Below are 18524 nucleotides of genomic sequence, written 5' to 3' on the forward strand. Positions count from 1 at the left end.
CGCTACCCCAGACAATCAGATTAGTAACAACATCCACAGTTTCTCAGTGTATCTAGTAGCCACTCCGTAATTTGGTATTTGGATAGGTACATTGTTGACAGCTTGGAAGCAGTCCCCACCCCTTGCCGATCTCAGACCTAAGATATTTTTTTCTAAAAATGTATTTAAATAGAGAACCTCTAATGTAAAGAATGAAGAAATCAACACACACAAGATGCAAAGCAAATTCATTTTTTTTATTTATTCAAGGACAAATTGCCTTCTATTGCTGAGGGGGTGACCTCTTCCTGTGGAATTGATCGTTACTTTACAAAATCCCTGTCTAAAGTTCAAGTGCTCCAATACATTCTTGTTTTGAACAGTAGAAAAATAACAAAAAAAAATTGTAATAATGACCTACAAGGCATGTGACTACTCGCACTCAAATGCACGTAATGCAAATCGCCATTGCTTTGTTCAAGGTAAAAAAAGAAAAGATAACCAAACTCATGACCAAATTTTGGGAGCTTTTTCCCGCATTAACTTTAAGTTCATTAGTTGATTTTGATCAATGTCTATTACAAAAAAAAAAGAAAAAATAGTAAATGTTGTTTTGTAACCGCGTACTATAAAAAAAATAATAATTTTGCGGTTAGTTTTGGTATTTTGGACTAAGTGTGTTCACTACACGTCTTGAGTCGACTTTTTCATCAAACATGTCTTTTTTTTATTTTATTTTTTCCTGTAGAACTTTAAGCTCTTTTGAACAAATATAGAACATATACCTGCACTAGAATCACGGCAGACATATTGTAAGTTAAAGAATGCCCTTTGGAAAAATTCATTTGAAAATAGAGATGCTTTTTTTTTTTTTTTTCCAGAACTGTAAAAGCCATAGAAATGCAAAAAATATCTGTTATTTTTTTTATTTTTTATTTATTTGTTTTTTTTATATAAATGTTTCCTTGAAACTCCTCTGCTGTCTTTTGTCTGATGTTTGGCAGCCTAGTATGTGCGGCGTTCGCAAAAGTAAACAAATTGTACTCGCTGAGACACACACCCCGCAAAAAGTGAGGTTATATAATTATAAAACTAGCTTAAAATAGTAGTCCTTTCCCACCCCTCTGTGTATTTATTGAGCAGAAAAATATATATTTAGGCACTCGCTGTCAGCACTTGTAGGTACAATTTTTCCATCTCTATAGGACACTTGTTGAGTACATTCACATCTATTTAGCTTTTGTACGTATATAGCCCCACATACTAGGCCGCGCAGCAAAAACAGCCAAGTGGAAACAACTTTTTTTTAATGCTCAGTCTTTATCTTGTCCATTTCATTAACTAAACAGGTGACTAGGCCGCAACTTTTTCCCCACTGGGCTCCTTGAAGGAGAGCAATGGCGACAGAAGGCACGAATCTACCAGGGAGGACGTCTTATCCTACAGAGGCCACGAGATTCAGTTATTCTCTATTGAATCCAGATCCAGATCCCCGCAATCTCTAGGAAAGCTGTCACAGTCACTTGTGTCTTCATCGCTTTCGCTCACGACTGCCCCCCTTGAGCAGTTCATGAGGCAGGTTCCTCCGTATGTGGTCTCCTTGACGGGGCTTGAGCCAGGAGTGATGATATTCATGTGGTCATTGGAATCGCATGGGGAGGAGACAATGGTCTTGAGGTGGGGATCTTCTTCATCTTCATAGTCCAATGAGCACAGGCTTTTGGAAGTCTGTAAAGACAAAAAAAAACGAACATCAATACAAAAAGCTTCCAATATAACACAAGAATGTTCATAGCCTTACGATTCACTGATCCGTATAGTTCTGTAGATTCACTTTATGGGGAACATGTAAATCGGGGGTCCAGGAAAAACTGCGTCCAGTAAGCCCATCTGAATGAGACCTTAGTCTGCTCTCGGACGTTCACCATGTCTTTTCTAATCAGAAATGTGCTCGGAGCAGCTGTCATTTCCCTTCCCCCACTTCTCTTGGCAATGTGAATTATTCACCAGGGGGCGACAAGGAGCGCAACAATTTAATATCGGGCGTTAATAAAAAATGTGACTGGAGTCAGGTTAGGATTGGGGCTGTGCAAACTGTGCAGTCGCACAGGGTGCATCAGCAATCCCAGCTGAAGGGGGCAGCACAGATGGCTTGGCATCCAAGGTTTGTGACCACCAAAAATATTGTATTGCAGTATTATTTAGACATTGTATAGCACTGTTACGAGATTACTTTATGGAGCGATTACTTGGTCACGGTATGTTGGTATTTGTGCACTGTATGGTGGTATTTACTTAGACACTGTACGGTATATTATTTTTGCAGTCTATGGTGGCGTCATCATCACCGTATAGTACTGTAATTTGGTTAATTGTGTGGAAGTGTTATTTGCGCAATGCTTGGTAAGGTTATTTGTGCACCCACTTGGGGGTGGAGGCACCAACAGAAGATACCGCACAGGGCACCATCCAACTAAAATATCAATAAGGTTCTGCAAATTTATACTTTAACTTCCAAAGTCAAACAGGGCTTTCTAGAAGGTCATTTTAGGTTCTTGTTTATTATCCTCAGCCAGTAGCTGTGAACAGCAGCGGCATCCTGTAAATTATTTCAGCCTAAATTAGTTTATAACGTTAACATCGAAAACAGGATTAATTAATTCCCAAATTATTTCTAACCGACTTCTATTTCATGTGCTGCCAGATTTACTGAAACGGTGGAGCTTTTCAAGGAGATTATATAAAGCGTAAAAGAAAAATCACTTGCCGGCCAACTTGGTACAAATGCTTCTGGACTTGAGGGGTGTGAACAATTAGATTATATAAGTTCAGCACACAGCTCCCTTATAGCCCGCTGTCCTCTCAAGTCAGATGATCAAGGTTAATACAAGATACAATCTTTCCTTCTTCACGTGTACGTATCTTGTATATATGTACAAATAAAAATGATGACAAATTAAGAAATTAACAACCACTAAATGAAGAGTCATTTACGTAGTTCCAATCTTAAATATTTCATATTTACTTTTTTTAGGTTGGATAAAAACTTTCCACAAAATCTAAAAGTTTCTTCAAAAATCGAACCTATGACCAATTTAGATTCATCTGAGGTATAATGGTATTGTAAGGAGTAGTAGTCTTCTCGTATGAAACTAAAAGTGTAGATTACTATATAGGTGAAGACCATCAAAGGCCCATATAAATGCTTTGGCAGCAAAGAAACGGCCATGTATCCTCAAAACAGGAACCACCAATGGAAGGATGGCCATAGACATGGAGATCGCTCAACTATGTATCATTCAGACATTGGCCCATGCTTGGATGCCCTGCCAAGTGAACTACATTATTTAGGAAAAGTTTATACTCATGGCACAAAGATTTTCCAACAAGACCATCTTCAAAAGTATCCTCTGTCGAAAATACTTGACACCCCCCCCTCGCAAGACCAACGTCTGTCCAATCGTCAACATCGTCTCGTGTATGGACAACCATGGTCTCTGATTATGTCAACTTATTTTTGCAGTTCAGGCAAAAGTAGATGAGATGGTGTGCTTAATCCAGCCTCAACTAGAAACACCGTCAGTTCACGGTCTGACATGGCTATCATTCTACCTCTTTCATTCTGAAAGATGTAGTTAACAGGTGCAGAACCATCTAATTTTTAACATCTTAATACACAAATTAAGACACTATTGGAACAAATTCCTCTAAACAAGAAATCTAAACAAGCCGGGCATGCACGAACAAGAACGAAACATAACTACCGTGCAGTAGACTAAGCCAAACCAAAGAGACATTGGCAATATGTACTGGGAAACAGTCTAAGTGGCATTGTCTTTCAAAGTATTCAGATAAGTTTCTCTCCAATACATTAGCATATGGTAGATGTGACTAATTTAGGGCTCATTCAGACGAGCGTATATGTAGGCCGTGTGATGGCCGTTAAAACAACGGCCGTCACACGGACTCATGTACTTCAATGAGTCCGTTCACACGACCATTGTTTCAACGGAGCGTGTGAAGGGTCCGTGAAAAAATAGGACATGTCCTATTTTACTGCGTGTCACGCATCCCTCCATAGACTCTAGTCTATGTGGTATCCGTGACAACGCGCCTCGCACAGGTGCACCACGGACGTGAAAAATCGGCAGGTTTTCACATCTGAGGTTAGCTTCGCTCGTCTGAATGTAGCCTTAAGGTAAGCATAGACCGAACAAAATTGACCACTGTCAGAAGAACGTTCCGATATTGGAACATAAGTACCCAATAAGCACTAGATTTGATGTGTGCAGTCCCAAATTGTATGTCTAATGGTCTGCCATTTGAAAATGCATATTATCTTTCTACATGCCTGGTGGCTAGGCAGCTCTTTCTGGTCTGTGGCTAGTGCTGTGCTCAGCATTCTGCGCCAATTAGATGTCTCCTCACTTCTGCTCCTTCTCCCCTCTCACAGAATGCAGTCTTACAAACACAGGGAAATACTGCAGCTGCATCCCCTCTCTATTCATCCTCTTTACTATTTACGGTGTTGCTGCAGATTAAATTTTAAAGTACTGGGAAAGTTTCTGAATAATTAGACAAAACCTGCAGGCAACAGAGAGGGGAACTACAGGCTGCTCGAAGATGAAGAGGTAGTCTTCAAACCTAAACAGGCTATGACATTTTGTTAGGGATAGAGAAATTGACACACGCCAAAATTAGGCCTTAAATGGTTGTAAACCAAAGGAATAATAGGATTCTAGAGAATCGCAGCTCTGCTACGTCTTCTAAACAATGTAATTAATCCCCATAATTTGGAACTCAACGCTATCACCATTGCAGCACTAAGTAATACTGCAACAGCTAATTCTCAGTCAGATCACACAACAAATACTTGCACAACGGGGAAGAATTTCCAAAGAAAAATCTTTGCAATGACTTCAAGACAGGCTGGGTGCGGTAACAAAGTCTCGGGTTATTATTTTTTTTCTTTATCGTTGGCTCTATCTATCAACACCACCGTCCATGTTCTACTGTGTATTTTTTGTATCCATTCTTCAGGTCTCACTAGACTAAATTCCAAGTTCATTGTCAAACGAAACATCCTGTAGCTTGAGATAACCATTCTGTACAGTCAACAAGTTGATGAAGTTCTTGTCTAAGAATGAAGCTGGCAGACGGCATGCAAAATAAACCAGGTCTACCCAACAGAGGAGTTCCTGGGACTCTATTCAGCCGAGGGGAACCGCGCGGCCTCTTCTGCAACTGCAAGCCGAGGCATGACACCGTCTGAACACCTGCAGGCATGTAATTGGCATATTACTCCCCAACAGCCAAACACTATCAATAGGCCAGGATTACATTCTTCATCATGACGGCGAATTACTAGTGCACCTACTGACGGCTGTTTGGTGGAATGTCTGGGTTAAAGTGCAAGTCATAGAAGATCAATTAAATTCGTAATATTATTGCATAGCCAGCTGTTGGGACTTCTCAGAGGAACTGAATGTGCGCTAGAGAGGTGTATTTTCCAATCAACTATTAAAAATGTAAAGAATACCCTTAGACCCTCTTAAGAGTGGAGGTCATTTGTCTGTGGCGCCCTACAATTCCAATTGTTGGTCTACAGAATTTGAAATGTAAAGATCTTCATAGACATTGGGCAATGTTCACACGGTCGTGAGAGGTTCGGAGCCTCTTTAACACCTCTTGCACACGACCGCGTTCGTGCCCTGAAAAACAGTTCGAGTGCCCGGCTGGATTTCCCGGCCAGACCACGGTACAGGTGAACAGGACTCCTGGTATCATAGACATTTATGATGCTAGGAGTCACTGCCTCCCCGTGGAACTGCTGTTCTGTACTGTATAATTTTGTTTAGTATGGAACAGAAACTCTGTGGGGAGGCAGAGACTCCTAGCATCATAAAATGTCTATGATGCCAGGAGTCCTGTTCACCTGTACCGTGGTCGGGCCGGGAAATCCAGCCCACACTTAGACCGTTTTTAACGGCCCAATCTCGGTCGTGTGCAAGAGTGGTTAGCATTCTACAGCAACTTAGAAGGGAAGACTAGAACTGCATGCAGCATCATTCTTCCAGTCGAAGCTACGGAAACTGCATCGGAACCCAAAAAACAATATTTGTGAGTCAATGGAATCCCTTCGGGGTGCTGGTGGTATTTGTTATGAACGGAAGATGGACAGGAGATAGATCGGAGATGAATAGATAAATCGTAGAAAGATAGATATGAAATGAATAGATATAAGATAGACATGAGCTAAATCATAGATATTTTGAGATTGATAGCTCAATATAGATTGCTAGATAGATATGAAATAGATGGATAGATATCAAAGGTTGGAAAATGTAGGAGACATTTATAAATGCCAATGCTAGGCCTGGACATATAATTGTGGTATCCTGGGTAAATATTTCAATGACTTTCAATGGTTTGACAAGTCTTAAAGGGACTGTCCAGGCTTAGAAATACATGGCTGCTTTCTTCATAAAGCAGCGCCACACCTGTCCACAGATTGTTTGTGGTATTGCAGTACAGTCCCTTTCACATCAATGCAACTGAGCTGCAATACCAGACACAACCAATGGACAGGTGTGGCGCTGTTTTTGTAATCCTGGACAACTCCTTTAATCTGGCCACCTCCCTAGTACATACATAGAATATCTACTGGTCTTTATACTACAGAATACATAAAAAAAAATAATGTACACAAAGTAAAGAAATCATGTTCTCAAACGTGGACTAATAATTCTTTACCTTTTTGAACTTTTTGATATTGCCAAATTATCAGCAAGCTGTTAACATTGTGTGTTAACGACTAAATTAAATGACGAAAAAGATAAAAACCGAGACGCGCTCATTCTGGGTTCATCAGTTCTGAAGGTATTGTTCAAAAAGAAACATCTGAAGCCCACACATATAAAACATCCAGATGGAATAAGTCTATCCTTCCCTGTACACACAAAAAAAAAAATAAAAAAAAATCTTTGCTTCTTTGGAAGGAAAAAAGAAAAAGCGGAGGAATCTAACGAGAGGTCTGTTTCTGAAGCTCTCACCCCCCCGAAGCCTTTCATTTGCTGTGAACACACAGAAGTCGTCCAGAGCACAGAGGCTCACTTCATTAAATGACATTTTGGGCCTAATTTCACATTGTGATCTCCTCCTCTGCCGTTTCTAAAGGCTACGGAGCAGCAGATGCTCGACGTGGACGCCACCACCAGAAGCAGTTTCATTCAGCGTTCCGAAAAGAAAGCGCCTTCGAGCTTTCATTCAGACCTAAGTACCCCAGTGTGTTTGTTCCTGTCAGAGCACAAAGTGCTGGCTTGTCTAGAGATCACTTTTGATTCCTGATTATCATCTCCGAGACTGGCCCATAGTGCTATCGTCTTTCGATATTTCCAAAGCCTGCTGGAATTTGAACTCTAAATGGGTATCCTCCTAGGCAACAATAGATAAAAAGGAGGCCTTTGACTGTTCATGCGTTGTCGAAAAGAAAGGGCCCAAGCCCATCCTAGCAGGGTCCTGTCAAGAACAGCACACTCCTCATTTCGGCATGTCCTAGTTGCAAAATAGCTGCTCATTCAACATGGACAGTGTCTACTTGGCCATTCAAAAAAAAAAGAAAAAAAAAAGGGGGAGGGTGGACACGAATTCCTCAGGTTTGGTTCAGAAACCAAATGTTGAGCTGGTGAAAGGATAAGCTTGCTAAACCGCTAAATAGCAACAGGAGCGCCCCAGCTTTGAGCCCTGGAGGGATTTATAGCTGTATTCTCCATGAAAAGAATGGAAAATAAACATTAACATTTAGACCCACGCTCTGCATAGTTATTGGCACATGCCATCTGTGTTCCAGTTCGACGGGGCTTTGTCTGAGGGGCAGGAACATCCCATTCTATGCCCCCCTCTGCCGCCGGCCCTGTTCAGCAGGGGTAATGGTGCAGATATAACCATGAAGTTCATTTATAGAGGCTCTCAGGCATAAAGTCATATGCATCTCAATACTTATCAAACAGGATGACTGCGACAACTGGAAATACTATTAAGCTGTCCAGAGTCAAAAAGACAAGATCATTTCATTTGGGCCGAGACCCCCCCCGAAAATCATAGCAGAATTAGAATGAATTAGGAAAATTATGTCTAGTATGTTTTTGAAAAATCGGCAACCATGTAGACATAGAACGGATACAAGTTTTGCAAAGAATATATCTTGATCACGAAATGCGTAGCGCAGTCATTGTGGTGCCAGTATTGAACTTTACCTTCGGCAAATGGAAATTAGTATCATTAGGAGAAACAAACTGCAGAAGATGGCAACCTATAAAGGACAGACATGCTCGTAGACCTTCAAAGCTTAAACTACAACCTCTCGACTCGTAAGCAAAGCGTCTGAAGACATTTTGACTTTACTGCTTTTTTAACTTAAATATTTCCCAGAGCACATAATATTGCTGCAGGTTCTCATACATACCACTTAGCATTCCGTAAATCCAAGTCCCTTTTTAGTGAATACCCCCTAAAGTCCCTAAGCTAAACCCAACAAGAATGCCCTATTCATATAGGAGTTCTCCCGATTGTAACCTTTAATAGCCAGAGCGAAGAGCCGCTAGGAAAACGCAGCGCTCACATTGGCGAACCCAGCCTGTCCATGCATTACACAATATGCCATTTATTCTGAAATTTTGGACATTTAGCCAATCCCCAAAAAATCACGTGAATGGGGTTATTGAATATTTAAAAAAATAAATAAAAAAATAAAAATAAAAGGCCAACAAATATTCTATGTCCAATTTCAGGCAAGAGACCTGTCCATAAAAAAACTTGCCATGATGACACGACTAGGCAAGAACATTATTTTAAAAAAAATTCATTTTCTCTGTTAGACAAATATTTTCTAAAATTTTAAAAGAAAAGAATATTCTAAAGTAACAAATATATTAAAATGACACAAAATGAATCTTTCTAATGAATATTTTTTTTCCCTCCTCTAGAAAGGAACGCGCCAAGTTTCCCCCTCATTAAACCCATAGACATTTTGTAACGAGCACATTCTGTCAGGCCACACCACTTTTCTATAGGGGATGTGACAAGTGCCGGCAGCTGCTAGATCAGGCACTTTGCTGCACAAGAGAGGAGATGAAAGGACAGCTGCCGTCCAGGGATGGGGCACCCCCCTGAAGTCCGCCAAATTAACTCTTCAAACTCACATTGATATTCTGAGCTTGGCGGGAGACCCAACATTGGTGGCCTCCTCAGCATGACAAGAGGGCAATGAACGAGGCGGCAGCAGGTCTTTTCAATTCTGCTCAAAGTATCACTTTGAATACTCGCATACTAATTATAACGGAGGCGAACAAAGCGAAAATTGGCGTTGGATGAATTATAATTGTCATTAAGAGGTTAAAAAGTATATTGTTCATAAAAATAATAAGCTGCCTTCTATATTAAATATTAAGGGTTTAAAATGTATTTCCATCCACTGCTGGAAAAGGAGTCCAAAAGTTTACTCAATCTCCAAACACTTAGCTAAAAAAAAAATCTATATTATGTTAAGAACTTTTGTTCTGTCACCAAGTCCTGTGTAAGGCAGAAATACTTCTGACCTCTTCTATATGAAGTAGCTACGTTATAATCAATCTGTCAGTCACCCAGGCTTCATAGAAATGTGCAGCCCCTGCTCTCTCCTCCCTCTTCGCTTGTTTTTCTTTGGCTCCTCCTGTTGGCCTTGTCCAACTTTATGTGCAGCAAAAATCTTCCGCAACTTTCTCATATTCTGCTTTTCAATGCCTCACCCCAAGATCTCTGCTTGCTGTTATTTTAATAGAAGCTTCCTTGTTCTCATACAGAAGCACCGATCCTGACCTCATTCAGCTCGCTGAGTGTTGCGTAGGATGAGCAATGTAACAAATCATCAGGTAGGAAAGCAAACTTGGTAAGGGCAAATTTGAAGTGTCAATGCAAACAAGGTTTCCACCCACCCACCCACCCACCCACAGCAATCAGAGATCTTAAATAGAATTACTGGGGACAGAGTTATGTCAACATACAATGTAAGAGATGACAAAGTCAGTTCTGCTGTACTTTTATGAACACACATTCTGCAAAACCTGCATTATCGTCTCCTCTAGAGATATGAACTTGAAGTCTGGCGGTTTCTGCGGAACGCAATGGAAATACATCGAGGTTGAATTCACTCATTTCCTGCAACGTAACCTGCAGAGGCCTCATAAAGCGATATGCAGCAGATATTACGTGGTACTGTACGAGCTCCGCACAGCTGCCTCTTAAAAGTGTTTACAACTTGCCCTAAATGAGCACAACCACCTATCCAAGTATTCTGGGAAGCAATAATAAAATATTATATATCTTTATTTCCCCTTCACTACGTGTTAGAAGTTCGCCACCGACGCATCCCTCTAAATTGAGCTCCGGGTAATAAAAACACAGGCCGCCCTGTCAATATAACACTCTGCGGGGAGGTGTTCCTGTCAGGACGTCTTGTTTTGGTCACTGTTATGGCAACGGGTTTTCCTTCCAAGGTCTCCAGCGAGATCCTGTGACTGACATCTTGCTTCATCTGGTCGTTCATGCTTGTTATTACTATAGCGTTTCTGGTTAGTCATGATAAATTAAATAGAAGGCTGTCAGGGCCGTGAAACCGGAGCAGACAACGTTCTGGTGGAGGAGCTGGGCGGCATCCATCTGCCAAGACAGCGACACATTCTCATCTTCCATCCATGTGTCTTACAGTCATGATCAGACCCTCCTAAGAAGGTGCATCAACCAGCTCTTGTGAGGAAAGACAATATCCCCTCCATCTTTGTCACATATGTCAAGCATGAGATATATAGGTGCTGAATAGAAGGAATAATACCATGTCTAGGGCTGGGCAATTAATTGAGCGCAATTAATCGACGTCATCTTGCGAATTTTGGTTTTATCAATTCTTTTTTTCCCCGGTTTAAATCCAATGGCTCTACCATTCACTATGTATCGCTGGATGCGAGGAAGTGATGTCATTGCGCATGTCTGCGCCGTGCCGCACAGATCAGAGGAGCAGAGGGATTTCCTCCACTCGTCATTGAAAAGGGGTTAGGGGAGTATGTCTATAATTATTTTTATTAGGAACCACTGGGGGCAGCTGTTGGGGCATTATACAGTGTGGGGCAGTTATGGGAGCATTATACTGTGTGACGGCAGCTATAGGGGCATTATACTGTGTGGAAGGCAGTTATGGGGGCATTATACTGTGTGGAAGGCAGTTATGGGGGCATTATACTGTGTGGAGGGCAGATACATGGGCATTGTACTGTGCAGAGGGCAGCTATAGGGGCATTATACTGTGCGGAGGGCAGCTATAGGGGCATTATACTGTGCGGAGGGCAGCTATAGGGGCATTATACTGTGCGGAGGGCAGCTATAGGGGCATTATACTGTGCGGAGGGCAGCTATAGGGGCATTATACTGTGCGGAGGGCAGCTATAGGGGCATTATACTGTGTGGAGGGCAGCTATAGGGGCATTATACTGTGTGGAGGGCAGCTATAGGGGCATTATACTGTGTTGAGGGCAGCTATAGGGGCATTATACTGTGTGGAGGGCAGCTATAGGGGCATTATACTGTGTGGAGGGCAGATATATGGGCATTATACTGTGTGGAGGGCAGCTATAGGGGCATTATACTGTGTGGAGGGTAGCTATGGGGGCATTATACTGTGTGGGGAGCACTATGGGGGCAATATACTGTGTGGGGAGAACTATGGGGGCAATATACTGTGTGGGGGCCGTGTCAGTGGGTATATTATATAAAGTAGTATACAGCAGGCTCAGGGGATAAATATTAATTAAATGGCATAACACGCAAAAAGGGGTGTGGCCTAAATAATCGTAATTGAGGTTACATGTTCAATTAATCGTGATTTCGATCATAATTTCCCAGCCGTAACCATGTCCATAGCAAAAAATGGGGAACCCTACCACTACATCCCCTTTGCATGTGGTCAGGAGAGCCTGGTACTTCATCCCCTTTGAACCTAGCAGGGAAGGATGGCATGACTTCTATTGACCCCACCCATGAGGGGTTGAAAGTCTAGCTAAACTAATGGGTCCCATAACAGCCACCTGGGCGGACAATGGTATGGTATGGAATAAAACTAATAGTATTGGCATACAGAATAGAGTATTCACATCCAAAAAGTTACATACGTGGATTTATTGAACACTAGGTTCAACCAAAAATGTCCCCAATTAGCACTATAGGCACCAAAAGTTCCCATCCATAACGTGTTCCATTTTTCGGTACCATGAAAGACCGCAGCATAGAACTATTACCATACATTCTGCACCTACTAGTGGTACAGATTAGGATGCAAGCCCGGGTGGAGTTGCTCTTTAAGATCTGTATCCCTTAGGGCTTATTCAGACGAACGTAGAGTACGTCCGTGTGACGGCCGTTAAAACAACAGCCGTCACATGGACGCATGTATTTCAAAGGGGCCGTTTACACGGCCGTTGTTTCAATGGACCGTGTGAAGGGTCCGTTGAAAAATAGAACACGTCCTATTTTGTTCAGTTTTCACGGATCCCCCCATAGACTCAAGTCTATGGGGATCCGTGAAAAGGGAACCCGCAAGGGGGCTACTCGGACATGAAAAACATCACTTTTTGACGTCCGAGTTTCCCCACATTCGTGTGAATCTGGCCTTAGGGTATACACGAAAAATGTGTCTTCTCCCACATCATGTTTTGCGTGTTGCAGTCCACAACGTGATAACGTGTAGTCAAATTTTGGGAAATGTGATGTCATCAATTCCAAGCTAACTCAGGCGACAATGATCATTCTAGCACCACCCATCATATGCAACACAGGAGCATATGGTAAACCAGGTCAACACGTCTCGGCAACATTTACACTACAACTCCTTGCCTGCCGTGCAGTCCGCTGTGAAATCCTCTGTACAGTAAGGAGAAAGGGTTAATATTTATACGCTTATTAGCCAGATCCAGTCTTCCATTGTCCGCAAGTGATAGACACAAACTAAACTCTAAAAATAAGGGGAAAAAACCCAACAACCTGGAAGTCCATGTTTCCAACTTAGATACAATACAATTACAGACAGCAGACGGTGCATGTCAGAGATCAGGAAACGAGAGGTGAGGCAACGGTCCATGCCAACAAAAACGTCAGCAGTATCCATAGCTTTTAACCCTTTCCTATAGCAACTTCATTCAATTACAAAGAATTTATTTCGAAAACAAATTTGAATAATTAAAAATATATAATTCGCTATAACTTTAGAATAGATGGCCAGGCCTCGAAACACATGGACAATACTGGGCCATCCCGATGCTATTTAAGGAAATTCCGAGAGATTTATTCAAAAAGATTGAGACACTGTTGGCCATTATGTGGGGTAACTTGGCACTGAACTGCACCCACCGTACTGAATACCGGTCTAGATTGAAATCTTGACCATGATTAATAAATTTGGCAAAATCTACAAAGATCAAATGCAAATTCTGCTCAATCTTTCACCCACCTGCTTCAAAGTAAAGCAGCAAGTTTGGGATGCCCACACTTCAAGTTCATCGATTAAAGGGCATTTCCGCTTTAAATAAAAAATTCACCGGAGCATAGGCAAGTTATTCATTCCATTCCGTAGATGGGTGAAATCTGGGTCAAATGAGTAGCAATATAGAAAAGTTTTTGTTTTTTTTACTACATAAAAAGTCTGCGAAAACTGGATGTCCACATCTATAGGAGCTATTATGGCAGCCATATTTGTTTTCCGCCAGCTTTCATAGAAACAAATAAAACGAAGCAGCAGCTGAAAGAAGGTAACAACGCAATGACCGACTTGTGATATATTTTTTTTCTTCCTTTCAAATTTTTTTGGGGGGGGGGCAATGCTCTGAGACTGCGACATTTTCTTAACTACGGACTTAACGCCACTTCTAGAATGGGCTCATTGTTTGTGCTCGACAGGCTGGAGCATGCAGAACAAAACGATGGAAAATCACAAGATTGCCCGAGCCAGCAATCTCATTTGTTTATCAGAGACCGAAATAGATAGAGATACAAGGACAAGGGGGGGTGGGGGTCACTTAATTCTGTAGTTGTCACAATGATGCTACAACAAGAAAAGCTGTGACCGTCAGGAAAGCAGAAGCGGGGCCGTTGTCTTGAGCATGTTTTGACCCGGTATCTTGAAGGAGATCTCCTGGGGTCACCTCAGTATAGGGATAATAAAGGCCTGTACCTTTCCAGAAAGTTCTCGTACAACTTAAAGGGGAATTCCACCTTAATATGTCAAAATATAATTGTCAGGGATCATTACCATGTATATTGTTTGAAAAATATTATCCTCACACATATGTATATACATTTCAGTTCTTTGTGTAATATACTGATATAATATATAATAAGTTCTTTGTTCATGTCGGACACACCTATGGAAGACACCGCCCCCTGGAATGCAAGAAGAGTGAGTCTGAGAACTTGCATCTGAGAAGCCGGTGGGGGGCTTGGGCACTCCCACGTCCCTAGGGAGGGGGCATGTGTCTTTTCCTGTTTTTCTTTGTTCTGAATAAAGGGCAGTTCTCTTCCTGGCTGATCTGGGAAAAGCTGTGTACCAACATCTCTGGCTGGTTTACTTCTTTCCAGGTATGCCTTCAGCTTTCAATTTACAGAGGTGGTTATTCAGTGTGAAATAACAGGGGGAAGGAAGACACCCTGAAATACGGACCTGACAATCTCTATGGTGTACTCTGAGATGAAACCCTAATAATGCCTCATGCACACTTCCGTGGGCCGTTGAAAGGCCGGTTCTGTGAATCACGGACTGCACACGGATGGCTTCCGTGTGCAGTCCGTTGTTCCATGGACCAAATCAATGCAAAGGCCGAGACTGTTCCGTCGAAAACGGGCAGGAGTAGGACATGCCCTATTTTGACGGAAACGGCCACACGGTTCCGTTAAAACAACGGAAGTGTGCATGGCCCCATTGAAATGAATGTGTCAGGGTGCTACCAGTTAAAAAAACGGATAGCACCCTGACGAAAAAAACTGAAGTGGGCATGAGGTCTAACTCCAAAAACAAAAGGATTTCACAGTTCTCTGTACAGACCCCGGCCAATGTTATAGTCTGATTAAGGCCTATGGCATATCAAGAGTTGGAATTCCAATTTTTAGAGGGGATTCCCTTTAAACAAAAGTTTCATTGGGTTCTGTGAGCTGAAACCTCCAACATTTCCAAAAACAAAGGAGTTCACAGCTCACTTACGTTGGTTAATGTTCTCTTCTGACATATCTCAATGACATGCCATGAGGTAACTTTAAGGGAGTTTCCTTCAGTATTTACTCAATAGGGAGTCTTTAATCCTCCTTGATCAAGTCTTTTGCCAATCTGTTGGAGCCTCAGCTAAGTAACAGCAGACATAACTGAAGGCTGGCAATACCAATCTCTTCAAGATCGTCATCATTCTCAATGAGTAGACATGCTGGGTCTCCAAGAAAATGGTGACCAGGAACCAACCATCTCCCTAAACCACTATTTAGGAGGTAGCATGGGGAAACTGGAAGTTCACCCAATGCAATTTGTAAGATAGGTATGAATCAGGAGACTTGATGATCGTCTTGAGTTATACAATGAAGGGGGAGATATGAACATATGTTAGAAAACCTCTGGTGAACTGATGATTTTTTTTGTTATTACGAACGAAAGAATGAAGTCCACTCCAGTACACGATGGTCTATGGATGAACATGGATCTCACCAAGGTTCAACATTGGATGAGACATCTGCCCACATGGTAGTCCCTGAACCGGGATCCGTAGATTCAACATGCTAGCCTCAGTGGTTTGCTAATTTTGGCAGAACTTGTAGTTGACCAATCAAATGTTGCATAAGCTGGACAGGGAACACTGCTTGAAAATGGATGAAGGTGCCACAATCGGGAGCCAGGAATTTTGGGTTTTAACCTAGGACTTATTCTGTTTTGCTCTGTGTATATAAAGTAAAGGAAAGGGATGGTGCAATAAATCAAAGATTATATAATGAACTGAGAGAAAACTGGCTCAAACATCTGACTCACATTTTAGATATTTTTACAAAGTCTGTCAGGTTTCCAAAGCGGGGAACGGTTCTGCTTTCCTAGCACAATCTTCCCCAATCTGAAACGTGGGCATTTTACACATTGCACCTGGCTCTGCCTTGACAAAGCCAGGCCAGGCCTACTACTCTTTCAGGGTTGAGACGTTTAAAGGCCAAGAGTCATGTTACACCTGTCTGTGTACTCGAGATGAGCTCTGCAGTTACAGGGCCAGATGAGGTTTGCGTATGGCGGGTTCCCAGTATAAAGGGAGATCTGCATGTCTTGGAGGTCAGAGGAGTGGAGGGGCGAGGGCACGCCAGAAAATACTCTGGACGTGTTCTGAGATTTCACTGGGAGAGAGCGAACATAAACAGTTATGTTTGGATTACAAACACACATTACCCTGTGCACTGAAAGCCCTTAGGGGTTATCACACCTCCCATTACCACACTATAATAGGGGTCAATTCCGGTTACTTCTGATATGAACATCAATAATAGACTAAACGCTCCGAAGTTAAACGAATAACAAAAATAAAGAAAATGTAAAAAAAAAAAAGTTTTACCAAAATTACATTTTGTCATTTCAATGCACCTCTCATCATGCCTGAAAGGGGTTATCCATGTTCTTTAAATCTTTTACAATTGACTGCAAATTACCTAAAAAAAAATAAAAAATCAGTACTTACCTATTTCCCCCAGCGATGGCTGGCACTCCTGTGGTCCTTCCAGTCTTTGTTTACATATGGGAAGTGTCTGACTACAGCAGCCAATCAAAGGCCTAAGCGGTCATGTGTTGTATTCCATAAATGCTCAGCAATGGGCAACATGATGCCAGAAATACAACACGTTACCGCTGAGCAATCTGATTGGCTGCCCGCAAGTAAACAAACACCAGGTGGCAAGGCAGAGCGTCAGTTCTGGATCGCCGGGGAAAAGAATAGGTAAGGACAGATTTATTTATTTTTAGGACATTTGCAGCTGTTTGAAAAAACTACCTGGACAAAGACGATTTCGACCAAGAATACGATCGTGACAACCGACCGATGGCCGACAGCAATCTTCTAAAAATCGGTCGCAGTGTTGGAAATTATCATCCAAGTATCTAAAGGAGTTGAATGTGTTTAAGTCATTTGTGCGACCATGAATGATTATTCTGCAAATGTCAACCCACAGAAGAGTGGCCATACATCGGCCGGTAATCTTATCCCATCAAACATGAATGGACACATTGCGCGACTATAACCACCGACATCATCTGGAATGCGTATGGACACGTTGGCTTAACAAATATTCATGGGCCTCTTTAAGATAGAGAACAGCTCTTGTATTCTTTTACTACAGTCGCCCCCTGCTGAGTAATGACCTGAGAAGTGACATTTGGGCCTCAGAAAAGGGGCCGTTAAATTTTAAGCTTATTCACCCAATGGTCTAATGTAGTTGAACATCTGTTAAACCGGCATGTAGCTGATGGGAAGGGGTAGTTGTTTTAACACTCAACCCAAGATTTTATTTTCAGTCATCCAATGATGACTTTTTGACTAAATCATATAGTTCTTCATAACCAGTAAAGGGACTGACCTAGAATCAGGCCTGTGGTCTTCACCCTCAACACGGCACGTACGTGTATATGCGTACATAGGTATAACATGATACATACACCGAAACCTCAAACTGCTTAGGGTCAGATGTAGGAAAATTTAGAGGTTACTTAGTTTATGACTTTAAAGTCGTATAATAACAGGGCAATAATCATAACCTGAAAGGAAATCGTTTACGGAAACATGCAATCTGGTGCCCTAGATCTCTACTTACAACGAAGAAAGGTGTGTGTGTGTATACTGATCAAAGGGGAAGCCGGAGATTAAAACGCAGCAGCTGCATCAATGAAGAAAGAGCAGGTGTGTTCACGTACAACTTTTAACCCTACGAGTCAAAAGCACCACGTGCACCGGTCGCCTAAAAAAAAAATATTTTCCGTAAATCTAAAAGTTTGCACAATTTCAATAAATAAAGATATTGAGGATGCAGCCCGGGAGCCAGAGGAATCTATATGAAGACCGGTATAGAAAATAGATTTTCCCTTTACCATCAGACTGGGACACTTAAAGGGGTGTACCATTTGCTTTCAAAAAAGTTAGATCCTTTTTTATGGGACTAAAATGCAATAATTTCAGGAGTTAATTTCTCTGAGAACCACTTGTTTCAAACATAACAGTTGAAGAAGTCTGTTCAAAACTAGATTAAAAAAGGAGGCGCTGTTTCATTGGTGTCTATGGAAAGTATTTGCCAGTGACCGTGGTGAGAAGTGGTACTGCAAGTGTAAATGGCTATAAAATTAGTAGGAAGCCCTTTGGAGTTCTACATCATGGTAGGGTACTATGTCAGCTAAGTATTGCTTTAACCGGGAATGGACTCTCTCCACATATATAAAACATTATCAGTAATATTCACTTAATTCA

General features: G+C 41.8%; 1 protein-coding gene across 6 annotated transcripts in view; it reads right to left on the reverse strand.

The window, feature by feature from the left end:
• Positions 1-217: 217 nt before the first annotated feature.
• The window catches only part of FAM53A (family with sequence similarity 53 member A), a 74074-nt gene continuing 55767 nt past the window's right edge, over positions 218-18524 (reverse strand). For 5 of the 6 annotated variants that reach the window (XM_075856860.1, XM_075856868.1, XM_075856869.1 and 2 more), the window contains one exon: positions 218-1707. In XM_075856860.1, the coding sequence (XP_075712975.1) occupies positions 1438-1707 (270 nt within the window). In that variant the 3' untranslated portion in view covers positions 218-1437. Of the gene's footprint in view, positions 1708-2783; positions 2902-18524 lie in introns of those variants that run through there. The other variant, XM_075856879.1, reaches the window with a different exon arrangement.

This window comes from Rhinoderma darwinii, chromosome 1 (assembly GCF_050947455.1).
Source record: "Rhinoderma darwinii isolate aRhiDar2 chromosome 1, aRhiDar2.hap1, whole genome shotgun sequence".
Taxonomy (NCBI): Eukaryota; Metazoa; Chordata; class Amphibia; order Anura; family Rhinodermatidae; genus Rhinoderma; species Rhinoderma darwinii.